At 31.2% G+C, this 17,227-nt stretch overlaps 2 protein-coding genes across 2 annotated transcripts; both read left to right on the forward strand.

The window, feature by feature from the left end:
• The first annotated feature begins 7,477 nt into the window (after positions 1-7,477).
• On the forward strand, positions 7,478-11,578 carry LOC124920997 (probably inactive leucine-rich repeat receptor-like protein kinase At3g28040). The gene is made up of 2 exons (XM_047461593.1): positions 7,478-9,145; positions 9,931-11,578. The coding sequence occupies exons 1-2, from the start codon at positions 7,575-7,577 to the stop codon at positions 11,429-11,431; spliced, it is 3,072 nt and encodes a 1,023-aa protein (XP_047317549.1). The 5' UTR covers positions 7,478-7,574; the 3' UTR covers positions 11,432-11,578.
• Positions 11,579-12,798: 1,220 nt separating this feature from the next.
• On the forward strand, positions 12,799-16,887 carry LOC124920998 (pentatricopeptide repeat-containing protein At1g73710). Its single transcript, XM_047461594.1, has 2 exons — positions 12,799-12,955; positions 13,786-16,887. Exon 2 carries the CDS (start codon positions 13,813-13,815, stop codon positions 16,786-16,788), a length of 2,976 nt encoding a protein of 991 aa, XP_047317550.1. The 5' UTR covers positions 12,799-12,955; positions 13,786-13,812; the 3' UTR covers positions 16,789-16,887.
• Positions 16,888-17,227: the final 340 nt, after the last annotated feature.

Genomic DNA, 17,227 nt, shown 5'->3' on the forward strand with positions numbered 1-17,227 from the left:
TTTATTTTATTTTTATTTTAAAAACTTAAGAGTTTGTTTGAAATTAATTTTTCTTTCATCCTTTTGTCTTTATTTTTTATTTTGTAAAATACACCAAATGTTTAAAATAAATATTTTGCCAATTTGTTTTTATATTTTTGGGTTAAATAATTATTTTTGGGGATAAAATGGATACCACATTTCATTCTTAATTATTTATTTTAATCCCTTGATTTTTATAAAATTATTTTGAGATAAAATTAGTACAACATTTATCTCAAATAATTTTATTTATTTTATTTTGCCATTATTCTTAATTAATTAGGTTTTAATTATCACAATAATTAATCTAATTAATTGTTTAATTAAACTTTGGTCTTGAGGTTAACTATTTTGATTTTATTTATTCAAAAATAAATCAAAATAATTATTTTAAATTTATAAATTGGGTATGTAGATTTTTAGTATTTTTATTTTAAAAGTTTAAAAGTTTGTTTGAAATTAATTTTTCTTTCATTATTTTGGCTTTATTTTTAATTCTTTAAAATACACCAAATATTTAAAATAAATATGACAAATATTTTGCCTTTTTTTATATATTTTTGGGTTAAATAATAATTTTTGGGGATAAAATGGGTACCACATTTCGTTCTTAATTATTTATTTTAATCCCTTGATTTTTATAAAATTATTTTGAGATGAGATTAGTACAACATTTATTCCAAATAGTTTTAATTTATTTTATTTGGCCATTATTCTTAATTAATTATGTTTTAATTATCACAATAATTAATCTAATTAATTGTTTAATTAGACTTTGGTCTTGAGGTTAATTATTTTGATTTTATTTATTCAAAAATAAATCAAAATAATTATTTTAAATTTATAAATTGGATATGTAGATTTTTAGTGTTTACACAGTGTACAACAAATAAGGTCGTTTGGAGGAGGAAGTTCTTAGATGAACTCGGTGTTATTCCTAGTATTTTAGTGTCTATTGATATCTACTGTTACAACAATGATGTCATAGCTCAAGCAAGGGAATCAAGTTCAAACTCTAAATCTAGACACGTTATGAGAAAGTGTCACCTTATTAGACGTATCATCACTATGAGTGAAATTAATATGTATAAGGTACATGTTGATGACAAGATTACAGATCTATTCATAGCCTATTCTTATGCCCAAATGTGAGAGTCACACTAGGGCTTAAGGTCTCAAGCGCATTGTAAATGATTTTGAGTTTTTCTTTTGTATTTATGAGTGTTGGACACTAGTTTTATGTTTGATTTAATCATTTTATAATATTTTATCCATATTTATTATCGATTTGATTGATATTAAATAATATGTCCAAATACTTCATTGTTAACAAATGGGATCACCTTAAGTGTTCTGGTGAATAAAACCCCATTAAGTGAATTGAAGTTTTGAATTATTAAAAGTCTATAGTCTGAAATTATCAAATGGTCATAGATAATTTTATAAATGACTATATTGTAAGTTGATTGATAGCGTCAGGTTTTATGAACTATAAGGACATTGAGATGTCTAGTCATTTACATATATGTGTATGAATGATACATGTAAGACTGACTTACCTTAATACTTTCCAAAAGAAAATGTGGAGTTGTAAGTTAAACCGTGATTAGTAGATTTTTCAAACATGAGTATGTTGTGGTCTCACTTGATGGTTGATATTCATTTGACACTATTAAACACTTTCCATTAAAAGGAGTTATAAAAGCAGTAGTTGGAAGTGTCAAAAGTTGAGTGGGAGTAATAGTCATACATGATTAGATAAGTTCTCGTACTTCATGTATATTGTGATGCATTGAACACGAATGGTGTCACGGTCACTTAAAGAACGAGAATTGAAAATGCATTGATATGCTCGGATATGAATCATCCGTTTAATTAACATTTCAAACTCAGAACCCAAGAAACATATTTAATAATAGATATGAATGTCATCATATCATCAAATAAGACATTAAAAGAGATTTATCTTATATTGCATATTTGTTTAAAGACAAGTGAGAGATTGAAGAAATTATCGTTTAATTTAATGTATAATAACTAATTTTGGATAGGACAATTATTTGAAATAATTTAATCTAATTATTTTAAGAATCGTAATGTTTTGCTAGAAGTCAATTGCGACGAATAAGATAAAATTTATATCTATTATAATTTGGTAGGTCACACTAAGAGACGGATTAGATCAAGTGAAATGATGATTAATTATTAATATATATTTGATATGGTTAATAATAAATAATATTATTTATTTATGAAATAAAATAATATGTAATTAAAATATTTAATTACATAATTAATAATTTTTTTAAAATATTATTTATTTATGAAATAAATAATATATAATTAATTAAATAGTTTAATTATACTGTTAATATTTTAATAAATATATTATTTATTTATAAAATAAAATAAAATAATATATAATTAAAAGTTAATTAAGAAAATTGGTACAATATTTTGAATCTTCGTCCCTTAAATATATTAAACATATTCATATGTGGTAATAATAATATTACCCATTAACATATAAATTATGAAAATATGGGTTAGATTTAGATCTAAAATTTTGCTTAAAAATACTTTAATTTTCAATAACAATAACAAAAAAAATAATAATAAACAAAACTGAATTCAACGATATTTATAAAATCGTCGTTAGTGTTTAGTAGTGATTGAACCATTAATCTGACCAATCATAACTAAAATTTAAAAAATATATATATATAATTTAGTTACTATAGTATAAATATAAATATGATATACTAAAAATAGTTAATATATAACTGCCCAATAATTATTCTTCAATTTAGTGTATCCTTTCATTTGAAATCATTTGGTCTATTTTTCAATCTAAATCATTAATATATATACTTAAATATTAATTAAATTTTTAGTCATTAAATAGTATTATAAATAGTTATTATTTATTTTCAAAACAAATATACACATTTTCTTTAAGCAAATTCTAAATATAATTATATTATTTAATAATAATTTTTAGCAAACGAATAATTGTAACTAATATGTTTTTACTCCTTACCTTAAAAATAAATTAACAAAACAATAAAATAGATTGAACCAATAAAAAATCGACAATTTCAGTTTAAGGCGCTCGTATTCTCGATTTAACTTGAATGGTTTGATGGTGTATTTTGGTGTCACTAAAGTGCTTTTAAGTTGTTATTCAAAGTTTTATTGTTTGCTCTCTAGTGGTTGGAAAGAAATGAGAGGAAGACTGTGAGTTAAGTAGTTTCACAAGTCACCTAACTTTGCCACGGAGAGAGCAAAAGGAAATACTACAAAGATTTATCAAAATTCAAACAAAAATACTATATATCTTCTAAGTATTGTTTTATAAATATTTAACGAAATGATAGTTTTTATAGTATCTTATTATAAATAAAAAAAACCTCTCTCAAAATTGACCTTCTTTTTCCTATTAAATCTGCATCTCACTCCACAATTTGATTAAGTGAATGTCCTATATTAAATTAAACAAAAATGAAAAAAAAACAAAAAAACACAAACTCTACTATAAAATGCACTTTTGAATTGTTATTGTCCAAAAATTGTCAAAATTAGGCTTGTACCATAATAAATAAATTTCAAAGACTGCGATAAAAGAAGCTCAAAAATGTAAAAAATGTACACTTTTGGGGTGATGTTAAATAATCTTATTATCATTTTGTTGGCGGATATAATAAACTCATAAAGTTTTTACGCAGATCGGTAGGACCAATCCCTACATTTGAAAACTCTTAGTTAAGAATGATAGTCCAACTAGTTTTCTTCTTTCTCTTTTTTTTTTAAAGAAAATTGGTTGCTAAATGCTAATGAAAAGGAAGGGGACATATAGAGAAAACAAAATGAATTAAGACACTAAGACCTATATTGTAATGAATAACTAAACATCCATATTCCTACCAAAATAAGTAAATAAATATTGCAATAATTTTGTCAAAATTCATAATTGATTTAGTCAGGTCATCACAATGTGAAGTCGTGTTAACTTTCTTTAAAAGAAAAAAAAATTAACATAAATGTTTAAATTATTTTTCACAATTATTATTTTATGAATTACTTAAAAGTACGCCTATATGAATATAATACTTTAATAAATTTGTTGTTTTGATGGAGTCTCTCTATAAAATTATTTTAATTGTATAAAAGTAAGTTTTATGTTTTTATTACCACACAGGTTTTTTTAAAACTATTTTAAACCTTTTATATATTTTGTGAGCATCTGTTTGTTCCTACCTTGCTCTTATGGTTAAATGTTATGTTTTATTAGTTATTATAAATGTTATAAATAAACACATAAAATAAAATAAAATGCATTTAAAAGAACCCTTTAAGGTACATTTAACCAGATAAAAGAACATAAACCAAGAGATGTTAAAATTATTAATTAAAAATATTTTAAACTCCCTAAATAAGAGTGGATTTTCATTAGTATGACTATAAGGGTCGGATTAACTTACTCTAAGGTTACTAATCAGTTTTTTTAGAATCTTTTAATTGTAATTGTTAATCATAGCTAAGGTTTGTTTACCTTTGATTTCTGACCCTTCCACTTTTGGAATTTTAATGAAATGGTTTTAACCGTTTTTCCAAAAAAAAAAAATTACTCTAAGACCTTATCAGTTCGAGTTGTTAAAATAATTCTAACCAAATCAAACATTATTTGATTCTTTTCTCGTGAATCATATCCCTTAATTCATTAACCAAAATATTAAAATACTTTCTATTTTAAATTATTATATTTTATTTATATATATCAATCTTTTTTAAGTTTTCTTACAAAAAAAAATCTATTACCTCCTCAATATCATCACCCATTATTATATTTTTCTCTCTTATTTTTTAAATAACCTCCCGAGACTCCGAATAAGCCCTAAAACAATAATTTTGATTTCAATACAAATAAAATAAAAGTAAAAACATTTTGAAATGAGTGTAACATTTAAAGTAAAAGGGCTAGATCTTTCTTCCATCCTTCCTCATTTATTATTATTATTATTATTATTATTATTATTATTATTAATAAAAGTTATTTGTGTTTTGTTGGTGTCTTGGCCTGCCCTCTACAGTCACTTTCAAAAAGTGGAATCCCGTGACCTAAATTTGTATCTTGTGAACTCACCTCTATCTCTCACACAAACACCCACACACATTCACGGATGTTATTAAATGTCATTAATTAATTAAGTTATATATAATTATCAACAAAAGTTAATTTGGCTCTTTATGTTTGTTCATAATTACTATGGAATCAAAAAATAGAAAGAAGAGATTAAGAATTATCCAAACAGATCTTAATTTGATGACAGAATAATTTGTGGGGAGACAAAAGAAAACAGTAAAAACAAACAAACAGATGAACATGGGAGGGAGAATATTGATTGGTCCTGTTTGATTTGTCCAACCAGAGAATCTCCACTAACTTCCATACATTCTCCATTCCTTCATTTTTTTTTCTCCAAACTTTCTATTTTCATTTCCTCTCTTATCGGATAACTCATACCTAAGACAAAAATAGTTTTGAATTGAGATATCTATATATGCTAAGTCATCATTATGAAAGTATATTATTTTAAAAAATAAATATTTTTTATTCAATTTTATTTAAAATAATTTAAATTTAAATAAGGTGATTATGAATGTAGGGTCGTGTACTGAGTTTTGTATGAACATTTCACATAAAAATAATAATAAAATTTTCAATTGAGAACATGGGTAAGAAGTGATATTTTTTATAGTCTAGTACTCTAGTTCATCAAAGTGGGGTTCAAACTCTTATATCAAAGTAAATAATGTGACATATTTTTGAATTGTACTCTAGGAGAATAAATTTTAATAAAGAAAAAGTTAAATATATAAAACTATTTTAAAATAATTAGTTAGACATAAATATAAAAATGTGTTATATACATAGATGGTGAGAAATTCTACACATTTAAGTTTCTATTTTTATTATTTGAGTTTTGAAAATGTGTCAAAGTACATAAACTAAAACTTTTGTATAAAAAAAATGCTAGGTTAGAAGGACTTTTGTAACAAATTTTATATGTGATTCGAAATTGAATAATTTTTATAATTTACTAAAATTTTAAATTGTGTCATATGAGATTTAAAATATTACCGTTTTAGTAATTTACATTTTTGTTCCAAACATACAAAATAGTTATTGGTTTTCTTATTTAACATGACTTTTTCTTCTTTTAAATAAAATAAAATAATTTATTACATCTATAAATATAAATGAAATGATATTTATATTATTAAAAAAATGAATTTTTATCCTATCACAACTTCAATCTTTTCCTCTACTTTACATATGTTTCACTAAAGTTCTAACAAACAATATCAGCGATGAGTTATAGTAACAACAATATTAATCACATTTTATAATCGGAGAATGATTCATCAAATAGTGACCTAATTATTTAAAAAATGAAGAAGTCATTGTTTTGATAGAATATGAGTGGTATGTATGTGGGGATGAAAGAAGAGGTATAGTCTCTATCATGCATAAACTTTTTTATTCTTTTTTTATTTAAATATCATATCGTTTAAATCATAAATTATTTATAAAAAGTAATATGTCATGTAAAAAAAAAAGTAAAGACATTTGTTTATGTAAAAAGTGTTTTAAATTATTAAAATTATTATAGTTAAAACAATAACCCCACTAAGAGTCGACTTAAAAGACCAAAATGTCATGAGTTCGATTCTATCTAAAAATACTTTAAATTTAAGTGGGATCTAAAAACGCTTTAAGTTTAAGTGAAATTATTATTATAGGGTACTGTTATACTAGTTCTTCTTTAATTAAAAAAATGATAATTAAAACAACAAACATAATTTGGTACAAATTATTCAAATTCAAATCTCATATAACAACAATTTAAGTTTTTATTAAAATCTATAATTAAATTATTTCTTATTTTATTATTAAAACTATATATTTTTATACATGTTATTGTATTTATTTAAATTTTAACTAAATCAAAACTTTATGACATTATTTTTGTAATAATTAAATAACTACAAATAACCCAACAACCAAAATTTTAAATTTATAATTAGGGTATTTCATTAGAATAACCCAAACCAAACAACAACAAACGTCCATACTCATATTCCATTAGATTAATAAGTTGAAACATATTTAATTAATGGGGGAATAAATATAAAACCCACATGAAATTAATTAATGTTCATAGAAGATGATTACGTAATTTGAAAGTAACTGGTCAAATAATTGTCAACGGTATGGACCCATTACACCCCTTAATTTTTTCTTAAATTTTGAATAATTAACTCAAACATTATCATTAATTAAATAAAATTGATTGAATATATATTAATCTAAATATATAATATTCTATCTCTTGAATCTTGATGAGTACAGAATTATGGACCCCTTTTGAAGCAAGTTTTATTGACTGTAATTCCAACAAGACCCAATCTTTTCCACATTTATTCAATCATCCTTTCATATTCTATAGTTGGATTTGGTTTATCCTTTATCTAGAGAGAGAACAATAATAATGTGGGCAGCCTGTAATTTACTTATCATCTTCTTCTCCTTGCAGATTACACTTTCTTCATCACTAACAAATCACATTCTCGATCCATCATCCATTGATTCTCTTCAACTCAATGATGACATTCTGGGTCTCATCGTCTTCAAATCCGACCTTCACGACCCAAAATCCCTCCTTCAATCATGGAACGAGGACGATTCAACCCCATGTTCATGGCAATTCATCAAATGCGACCCCTCCACCGGAAAAGTCTCCGACTTGACCCTCGACAGCCTTGCCCTGTCGGGGAAGATCGGTCGTGGACTCCAAAAACTTCAATCACTCAAGGTACTCTCACTTTCCTCTAACAATCTCACCGGCAGCCTCGCCGGAGCAATTCCCGCCAATTTGGAGAGACTTAATCTAAGCCGCAATGGGTTCTCCGGCGTTATACCGGAATCCCTTTTGTCAAACATGGGTGCTCTTAAATTTCTTGACTTATCGGAAAATTCATTCTCCGGTCCAATTTCTAGTAATTTCTTCAGTAACTGTCCTCCACTGCGTTTTCTTTCATTAGCAGCGAATGCTTTCGAAGGTTCCATTCCCGTTAGTCTCAAGGAATGTTCCACACTCAACAGTCTTAATCTCTCCCGGAATCATTTCTCCGGTAACCCTGAATTCGTCGGTGGGATTTGGTCTCTTTCCAGGCTCAGATTATTAGATCTTTCAGAGAATTATTTATCGGGTTTCTTACCTTCAGGGATATCCTTCATCCACAACCTGAAAGAACTCCACCTTCAAAGGAATCAGTTTTCCGGCCTGATTCCAACCGATATTGGATTCTGTCCCCATCTGACCATCTTGGATTTAAGTTATAATCTTTTCACCGGAGCTCCGTCGGAATCAATCGGAAGACTAACTACCTCATTGAATCACCTCTCTCTATCGAACAATTTGTTAACAGGGGATTTCCCTCAATGGGTTGGAAATTTAGAGAGTCTTTATCACTTAGATTTATCTAACAATGGCTTCATCGGAGTTCTCCCGGCGAATATCGGTGACCTGAAACTATTATCCTATTTGAGTATATCCAATAACAGAATCGCCGGCGGGATTCCCGTTTCCTTGGTGTACACCGACCAATTGACAGTGATAAAACTGAGAGATAATATCTTAAACGGAAGCATACCAAATGGTTTATTTAATTTGGGTTTGAATGAAATTGATTTCTCAGGCAATCTATTATCAGGGGAGATACCGCCGCCTGGTACAAATAGGCTTTTGGAATCTCTCCGACGATTGGATCTGTCGAGGAACAAGCTTTCCGGGGATATTCCGGCGGAAATTGGGCTTTGTTCGAAGCTGTCGTATTTGAATCTTTCTTGGAATGGTGAATTACAGTCGAGAATACCGCCGGAGCTGGGATTTTTTCAGAATTTGACTGTGTTGGATTTGAGGAACAATGAGTTGTATGGATCCATTCCCGGTGACATTTGTGATTCCGGCAGCTTGCAGGTTATTCAGTTGGATGGGAATTCGTTAACTGGATCCATTCCTCAAGAGATTGGAGATAATTGTTCTTCCCTCTCTCTACTGTAAGTAACCAAATCTTGAAATTTTTTATAACTTATTTGATGATAGAGATTATTTGAAAATGAAGTTTTGATGTATAATATTTATTTACTTGTTTATAAATCAAAACATTAAATTGTTTTTATTAATTTTTATAAAATATATAATAATATTTTAATAATTTAACTCATATCATTCCTAATACAATATATAACCTGAAATCAAACAATATCCAATTTTATGGAAAACAAAATTGTTTGTCTTTAAAATATTAAAATGATAATGATGTGATATAATATAATTTATAAAAAAATTAATTAAAATTTTAAAAATAAAACTCAAATTTTAGACTTATAATTTATTTTAATTTTTCTAAAATAACTAATTATCAAATTTTCATCTTACATTATTGAAATTATTAACAAAAATAGCATATATTTAATAAAAAAAAATAACTATATATATATATATATATTTCTTTTATCTAAATATCCAATTTCAATAAACTACACTAATAAATATTATTTTTAAGTAACTTACTAGTTATTTAAATAAATTAAATCTTAATCTTTTTATTTAGATTTAATTTAAATATTTTATTAGAAAAATATAACATAATTATATTTTCTTATAATGTTTTTCAATATTAAAATAAAAAATATTTGGAACAAATTAACCAAATAATTGGTATTTTGTTTTTCAAATAATCTCCCAATAACAGTACATCAAACAAGGCCATTAATTATATTATTAATTTCAAATCAGAGTAATGGGATTTGCTGATGTTTTATTTTTCTTGGTCGATCAGGACTTTGTCAAACAACAACTTGAATGGATCAATCCCGAAATCAATTGGAATGCTCAGCAAACTCAAGATTCTAAAGCTTGAATTGAACCAGCTCACCGGAGAAATCCCACCGGAGCTCGGAAAACTTGAAAACCTCCTCGCCGTCAACATCTCATACAATCAGCTCACTGGCCGTCTCCCCACAAGCAATCTATTCCAAAACTTAGACCAATCCGCACTTAAAGGTAACTTAGGTATATGTTCTCCTCTCTTAAAAGAACCATGTAAGATGAACGTTCCCAAACCACTAGTCCTTGATCCAAATGCTTTCAGCTCCGGCGACCACTCCGGTCACAGAAACAACAGAGGATCCTCTTCCCAAATCTCCGATCACCACAACAGATTCTTCAGTGTTTCGGCCATCGTAGCCATTTCAGCTTCACTTATGATCATGGTCGGAGTTATGGTTGTCACACTTTTGAACATGTCGGCAAGGAGAAGGCAAACATTCATTGGAAGTGCCTTGGAGGGTTCATGTTCCGGCAGCTCCACGTTCCATTCCGGAAGCCCGTCGCCAGCCACCGGAAAACTAGTTCTCCTAAACTCAAAATCATCCAATGGTGACACAATTTGCCTTGACATCTCACCCACAAACACTAACTTGCTCAACAAGGCAACCGAGATAGGAACCGGGTCATTGGGGAGCGTTTACAAGGCCACTTTTGGATCCTCCCCCGGGCAAGAAGTCGCGATAAAGAAACTCGTCGCGTCTAACATCACGCCGTATCAAGAAGAATTCGACCGACACGTTCGAATCCTTGCAAAGGCTGTGCACCCGAATTTGGTAACCCTAAGAGGCTACTATTGGACCCCGGAGCTCCAACTTCTCGTGTCCGACTTCATTCCAAACGGGACACTTCAAGGCGCCCTTCATGAAAGGGCTCCCTCGGTCAGTCCACTCTCGTGGACAGACCGGTTCATGATTCTTCTAGGGGTGGCTAGAGGTATAGCTCACTTACACCATTCTTTTCGGCCTCCCATCATTCACTACAACGTGAAACCGAGCAATGTTTTTCTAGACGAGAGCATGAATCCAAAGATATCGGATTTCGGGCTCGTCAGGCTCCTAAACAAGCATGTGTCTCCCGGAGGGCGGTTCCAAAGCACGGCCGGGTACTTTGCCCCGGAGATGGCATGCAGGAGCCTGCGAGTGAACGAGAAGTGCGACGTGTATAGCTTCGGGGTGATGGTGTTGGAAGTTGTCACGGGGAGGCGACCGGTGGAGTATGGTGAGGATAATGTTGTCATATTGACGGAGAATGTGAAGGTTATGTTGGAGAGGGGAAACATTTTGGAGTGTGTTGATTCGGCCATGGATCATGAGTATCCTGAGGACGAGGTTTTACCTGTGTTGAAGTTGGCTCTAGTTTGTACTTCTCAAATACCTTCTAGTAGGCCTTCTATGGCGGAAGTAGTGCAAATTCTTCAAGTTATTAAGACCCCTATTCCACATAGATTCTAAGTCTTCTTGTAATTCTTAACAGCAATTTTAGTTTCTTTGTATGTTTTAGGGTTTAGGTTTGTGTTTGTTTCTCTTTGAATTATGTTGTAATATTTCTATGTTTGACGTTAATTAGGATTAATCTATTTAAAAATGATCTTGTTTTTATGGTTTCTTGAGGATATATAGTTGACATTATGTATTTGGTTACAATTCAAAATGTTTTGCTTTTGTTTGTTAATTTCTTTGTATGAAAACAATTCTATTTTAATTTTATATTCTTTTAGTTTTTTTTGTGAAAATATTTAAATTCGCATTGGTTATAATTTAGTATGCCTCCTATTTCTTCATGGCTGGCTACTCTGTTACTCTTATTGTTAATAAGGTATTTGGTTGAAGGATTTGAGAATAAAAAAATGAAACAATAGAAATAACAAGTGTTTAAGTTTAAGAATAAAATTTTAGAAATTATTTCTATATATTTGGGAATAAACAAAACTCACCAACGTAGTTTGATTTAGAAAACCATTCAGTATTTATTTTAATAACCAAAATACATTAACTAGAATATTATTAATCCGCGCATTCAACTAATGTCACATCCTCGTCCATTCATCTTTATTCTATTTGAAGAATCGAAGAAGAAATCGCGCCTAAGCTCGGGCTCAGATCTAGCCATCGGCCACGAAGAATATGCTCACCATTAATATTCTACAATCTATCTTCTACGTGTGCAATGATTCTTTTGTATGTAAAATATAATAACACTCATTCTTATTAGTAATAATAGATATCACAAAATAATTCAAAATATTTGAATTGTAATATTAGTGGGGGACATTTTTCATTGTCGTGTGTATATTATTAGGTATGTGGTACCGATAGTACTCGTTGCTTCTTCATTCGAATATCATTACACCCTCACTTAAAAATCGAATAATAATATTAGAACGACTTTTTGAGAAAATAAATTAGGAGTAGTAAATTAATATTGGTAATCATATTTAATCTCAGCTTATAAACCAAACAATAATATTGAAATAACTAAATTCATTATCATTTGTGCCTAATATGAAACTCATTTCTGTCCCGATTCTAACATCGATCCAAACAACCCCTCAAGTTTCATAATACTTTTTGAATAATTACACTTTTAATGAAGAAAAGTAAAGAATTTAAGTGCAAGGGTTAACTTTTAATATTTGAAATAGTTGAAGGACTTACATGCATTTTTTATATCATTAGTACATTTAGCGTTAGATGGATCGGGTCCATAACATGTCGGGTACCCTAAAAGACCCGTAGTATACCCGACCCGGATAAATCAGGCCTTTTTTCGCTTCTTTCTCGCGCGTCTCTGCCTAATTCGTTCTTCTTTCGTCTAGTTAACTGAGTTCTCTCCGACAGCGGGCAGCGCCGCTCTCACATACGAACGACCGACCGACCGACCGACCGACCGGCCGACTTATTCTTTCCTCGTCCTCTCTCAAGAGCGTCGACGAGAACTTCTCTGCGTGGACCGACCACAGACGCTTCTCATTTAAGGTTAGTTTTACTGGGTTTGCTCTATTTCACATTTGCAAGCAGAAAGTTTAAGTTTTCTCTTTATCCCTTCTTTCATTACTAAGCACTTTCTCTGTGCTTTATGTAAATTCTAAGACTGTTTTCTTTAATTGTTCTTGCTTGCTTGCTTGCTTAAAGTCCTTCCATTGTTGCTCTTGTTAGATAGAAAAATGTATTAATTAGATTCAAACTTTGCACTGGAGGAGTGTGCAACCAACCATATTGGTTTCTATATCTTAATCTTTGCAATGAATGTCTGCAAACAATTGGCTGGATTTCCAAATCTTTCTTTGTTCATACAAAATATTCAACAACCATTAGAGGGTCAGATTCAATTATGAAACTCGAACACTTTGAGTACCTTAGATGATAAATTATGGGATAGCATCAGAAGGAAAATTTATGAATAGGGTTACACCTTCATTTCCTCCATGAATAATGCCTTGTTTTCTTTCTTTCTTACTTTGTTTGTTTATCTTGCTTTCAAGAGGTGAGCTTGTTTGAGATATATAATACTAAACATGATATTGTTGTCAATGTATGGCTTGTTTTAGGTAGTGGTGAACATATTGATATATGATTGTTTCATTTAATGAAATTGTTGTCAATGTATGATTTTTTTGAAAATTATTTTGTTTAATGCCACCTGATAGTTTATGGAGCTATCATCCTTCCTCGTAAGGGCGATTGGGTGTGCAATGAATGGAGGGCAAATACTTAGATTGTTGATTGTTTGGGACTTATTGATGTGAATGGTAAAGGATGTATATATTTTCTTCTCAACAATAAATGTTGAAACTTTCTTGTTGCAGAGTCTCTTACTGTTACAGAACAACCAAATGATTCTTCCAGTTTGCAGTCCCAGAGAAATCCTACAGTCACAAGACAACTTAATGATTATTCGAGCTTGCAATCCCATGGAAATTGGGCACGGGAATCTCCAAAATTCTTTCAGAAATTGCAACTTGTTTTCTTGTAAGCTTCAATACTTTCCTGCCTTCACTGCTAGGGTTTCTCTAGGAAATTACTCGTCTTATGATCAACAGTTTGTTGAGAGGCAAGATAATTGCCCCCTTAGTACTCAAAAGAGAACTAAAGTATATTCGGGGATAAATCTTCACTGCAGCTCAAGAACCCTGCCTTTACCTACAAAGACCTTCATAAACGGTAAGAGAAACAAGAGGTATGGAGGTATATTGCCATCAGTTTTACGCTCGTTGGAGTCAGAAGAAAACATTGAGAAAGCCCTTAACTTGTACCATGGCAAACTAAGTCCCAAAGAACAAACTGTCATTATCAAGGAACAGAGAAATTGGGAAAGAGTAGTGAAAGTTTTCCATTGGATCAAATCACAGGAAGACTATATACCTAACGTGATTCATTACAATGTGGTTCTTCGATCTTTAGGTCAAGCTCAGAAATGGGACGAACTTAGACGTTGCTGGATTATGATGGCGCAAGATGGAGTCTTACCCACCAACAACACTTACGGGATGCTTGTTGATGTTTATGGAAAAGCGGGTCTTGCTAAAGAAGCGATTTTGTGGATTAAGCACATGAAAATTCGAGGAATTTTCCCTGATGAGGTTACGATGAATACAGTTGTACGAGTCATGAAGGATGTTAGGGAGTTCGACAGAGCCGATAGTTTCTACAAAGCTTGGTGTATAGGAAAGATTGAATTGGATGATCTTGAATTCGATTCTCTATCGGCTACAGAGCCCTACAGTCTCAAACATTTCCTGTCGACAGAGCTGTTCAAGATCGGTGGGAGAGGTCATAACATTAAAGAATTCGAATGTTCTTCAATGAAGCCGAAGCTCACAGCTACTTACAATACGTTGATCGATTTATACGGGAAGGCTGGCCGATTGAACGATGCAGCAAACATTTTTTCCGAAATGTTGAAAAGTGGGGTTATGCCAGATACAGTCACATTCAACACCATGATACACATTTGCGGAACCAATGGGAAAATGTCGGAGGCTGAAGCTTTGTTCAATAAGATGGACGAAAGGGGTGTCTTACCCGATACTAAAACGTTCAATATTTTATCTTCTTTACACGCTAATGCAGGAAATATCGACGAAACTCTTCGTTATTACAGGAAGATAAGAGAAGTGGGGCTCACTCCCGATGTTGTCACTCATAGAGGTGTTTTGCACGTTTTGTGTGAAAGAAACATGGTGGGAGAAGTGGAGGTTATACTCAAAGAAATGAGGAAATTCGGTGTGAGTATCGACGAACAATCTCTTCCTGTTTTGGTTAAGATGTTTGTGGATCAAGGAATGCTTGAGCAAGCTGCGCGAGTTTTGGAGGAGAGTCGGTTAAGTTTGTGTTCGAAAACGCGTGCGGCTGTTATAAATGCGTATGCTGAGAAGGGACTATGGGCCGAGGCTGAGAATGTGTTTTACCGAAAAGATAGACAATCTAAGGATGTTTCCGAGTACAATGTAATGTTTAAAGCTTACGGAATGGCGAAACTTTACGACAAAGCCTTGTCTCTATTTAATGCGATGAAGCAACTTGGAACTTGGCCCGACGAGTGTAGTTTCAACACGCTTATCCAAATGCTATCCGGATGCGATTTAATTGAACAGGCGAAAGAGCTTTTAAATGAAACGGGTTGTAAACCGAGCTGTCTCTCATTTGCGTCCATGATTTCAAGTTACATCCGTTTAAACAGACTTTCTGATGCTGTTTCTATTTACGAGATGATGATTAGGTTAAAGGTGGAACCGAATGAAGTTGTTTACGGGTTGTTAATAGATGCGTTTGCGGAGACAGGCGATCTAGACGATTGTCTTCGTTATTTTCATTCGATGGAGAAATTTGGGATTTTTCCGAATCAAGTGATACTTACATCCATGATTAAAGCTTATAATAAGGTTGGTTCTTTAAAGGGTGCGAAAAGTTTGTACGAGAAAATTAGGGATCCCGATACCATTGCGTCTAATAGTATGCTGAATATTTACGCGGATCTTGGAATTCTTTCTGAAGCTAAACTAATCATGAACGATTTGAGAAAGAAGGGTAGGGCGGATGGGGTTTCATTTGCAACCATGATGTATCTTTATAGAAACTTAGGAATGCTAGACGAGGCTATTGAGGTGGCGGAGGAGATGAAGCAAACGGGGCTTTTGAGAGATTGTGATTCTTTCAATAAGGTGATGGCTTGTTATGCGACAAACGGTCAGCTTCTCGAATGTGCGAAATTGTTGCACGAAATGGTGAATCGAAAGCTTTTCCCGGATGCAACAACTTTCAAGACTTTGTTTAAGGTTTTAAGTAAGGGCGGTGTAGTTAATGAAGCGGTTGAGCAGCTTGAATTGGCTTATGTGGAAGGGAAGCCTTTCGCGAGACAGGCGGTTATCACATGCGTTTATTCTGTTGTAGGTTTGCGTGAGTTGGCGATTGAATCGTGCAGAGTGTTGATGAAGGATCGGGTTGGGCTTGGTTTGTTTGCGTATAATGTGGCTATTTATGTTTATGATACGGTTGGAGAAATCGACAGGGCTTTGAATGTGTATATGAAGATGCAAGATGAAGGGTTGGAACCTGATATTGTGACTTACGTTAATTTGGTTGGTTGTTATGGGAAAGCTGGGATGATTGAAGGGGTGAGACGGGTTTATGGTCAATTGAAGTATGGGGTGATCGAGCCAAACCAGTCCTTGTTCGAAGCGCTAGCGAATGCGTTTAGAAATGCGGGGAGACATGACCAGGCTGAGTTAGTCGAGCAGGAAATGAGATTTTCTCTAGCCACGGAATCGCAATCGAATACTGATTCTGAAAGGGATGATTTATTCAAATGATAATTTTGTTGGAAATGTAGAATCACATATATAAATAAATTGATTGTTGTATCATGTATGTATATATACATATATATATTTACCTTGTTTGTTGTTCTAGGCTTTGGTGATCAAATTTTGTAATATCCTTTTTATTTCTCATTCAGATTCTAAAAATTTGAATTCTAGGAATTATAGTTAGAAGGGTTAAGAATATATTTTTTTTAAGTAGAAGGGTTTGAACTTAATCTTATAATTCTTTTTAATAAAATTAAAATTATGACAAGGTATATATTTTTTAAAAATAAATAACAATTTAGTATTTAAAGTGCAAGCTTGTATTACATTTGACCTCAAACTCTAGACTAAGGTATGACCTAAATCTCTACTCTATGGGATCTTATTACATTTGACTTTTTTTTAATCTAATAAATGTTATAACATTAAAATATAATGTTAT

Source organism: Impatiens glandulifera, chromosome 1 (genome assembly GCF_907164915.1).
Source record: "Impatiens glandulifera chromosome 1, dImpGla2.1, whole genome shotgun sequence".
NCBI lineage: Eukaryota > Viridiplantae > Streptophyta > Magnoliopsida > Ericales > Balsaminaceae > Impatiens > Impatiens glandulifera.

Excerpts from the sequence above, each read along its gene's own strand:
- LOC124920997 (XM_047461593.1), top strand. The coding sequence starts at position 7,575 with ATGTGGGCAGCCTGTAATTTACTTATCATCTTCTTCTCCTTGCAGATT. Across the intron at positions 9,146-9,930 it reads TGTTCTTCCCTCTCTCTACT|GACTTTGTCAAACAACAACT; the intron begins GTAAGTAACCAA and ends TTGGTCGATCAG.
- LOC124920998 (XM_047461594.1), top strand. The coding sequence starts at position 13,813 with ATGATTCTTCCAGTTTGCAGTCCCAGAGAAATCCTACAGTCACAAGAC.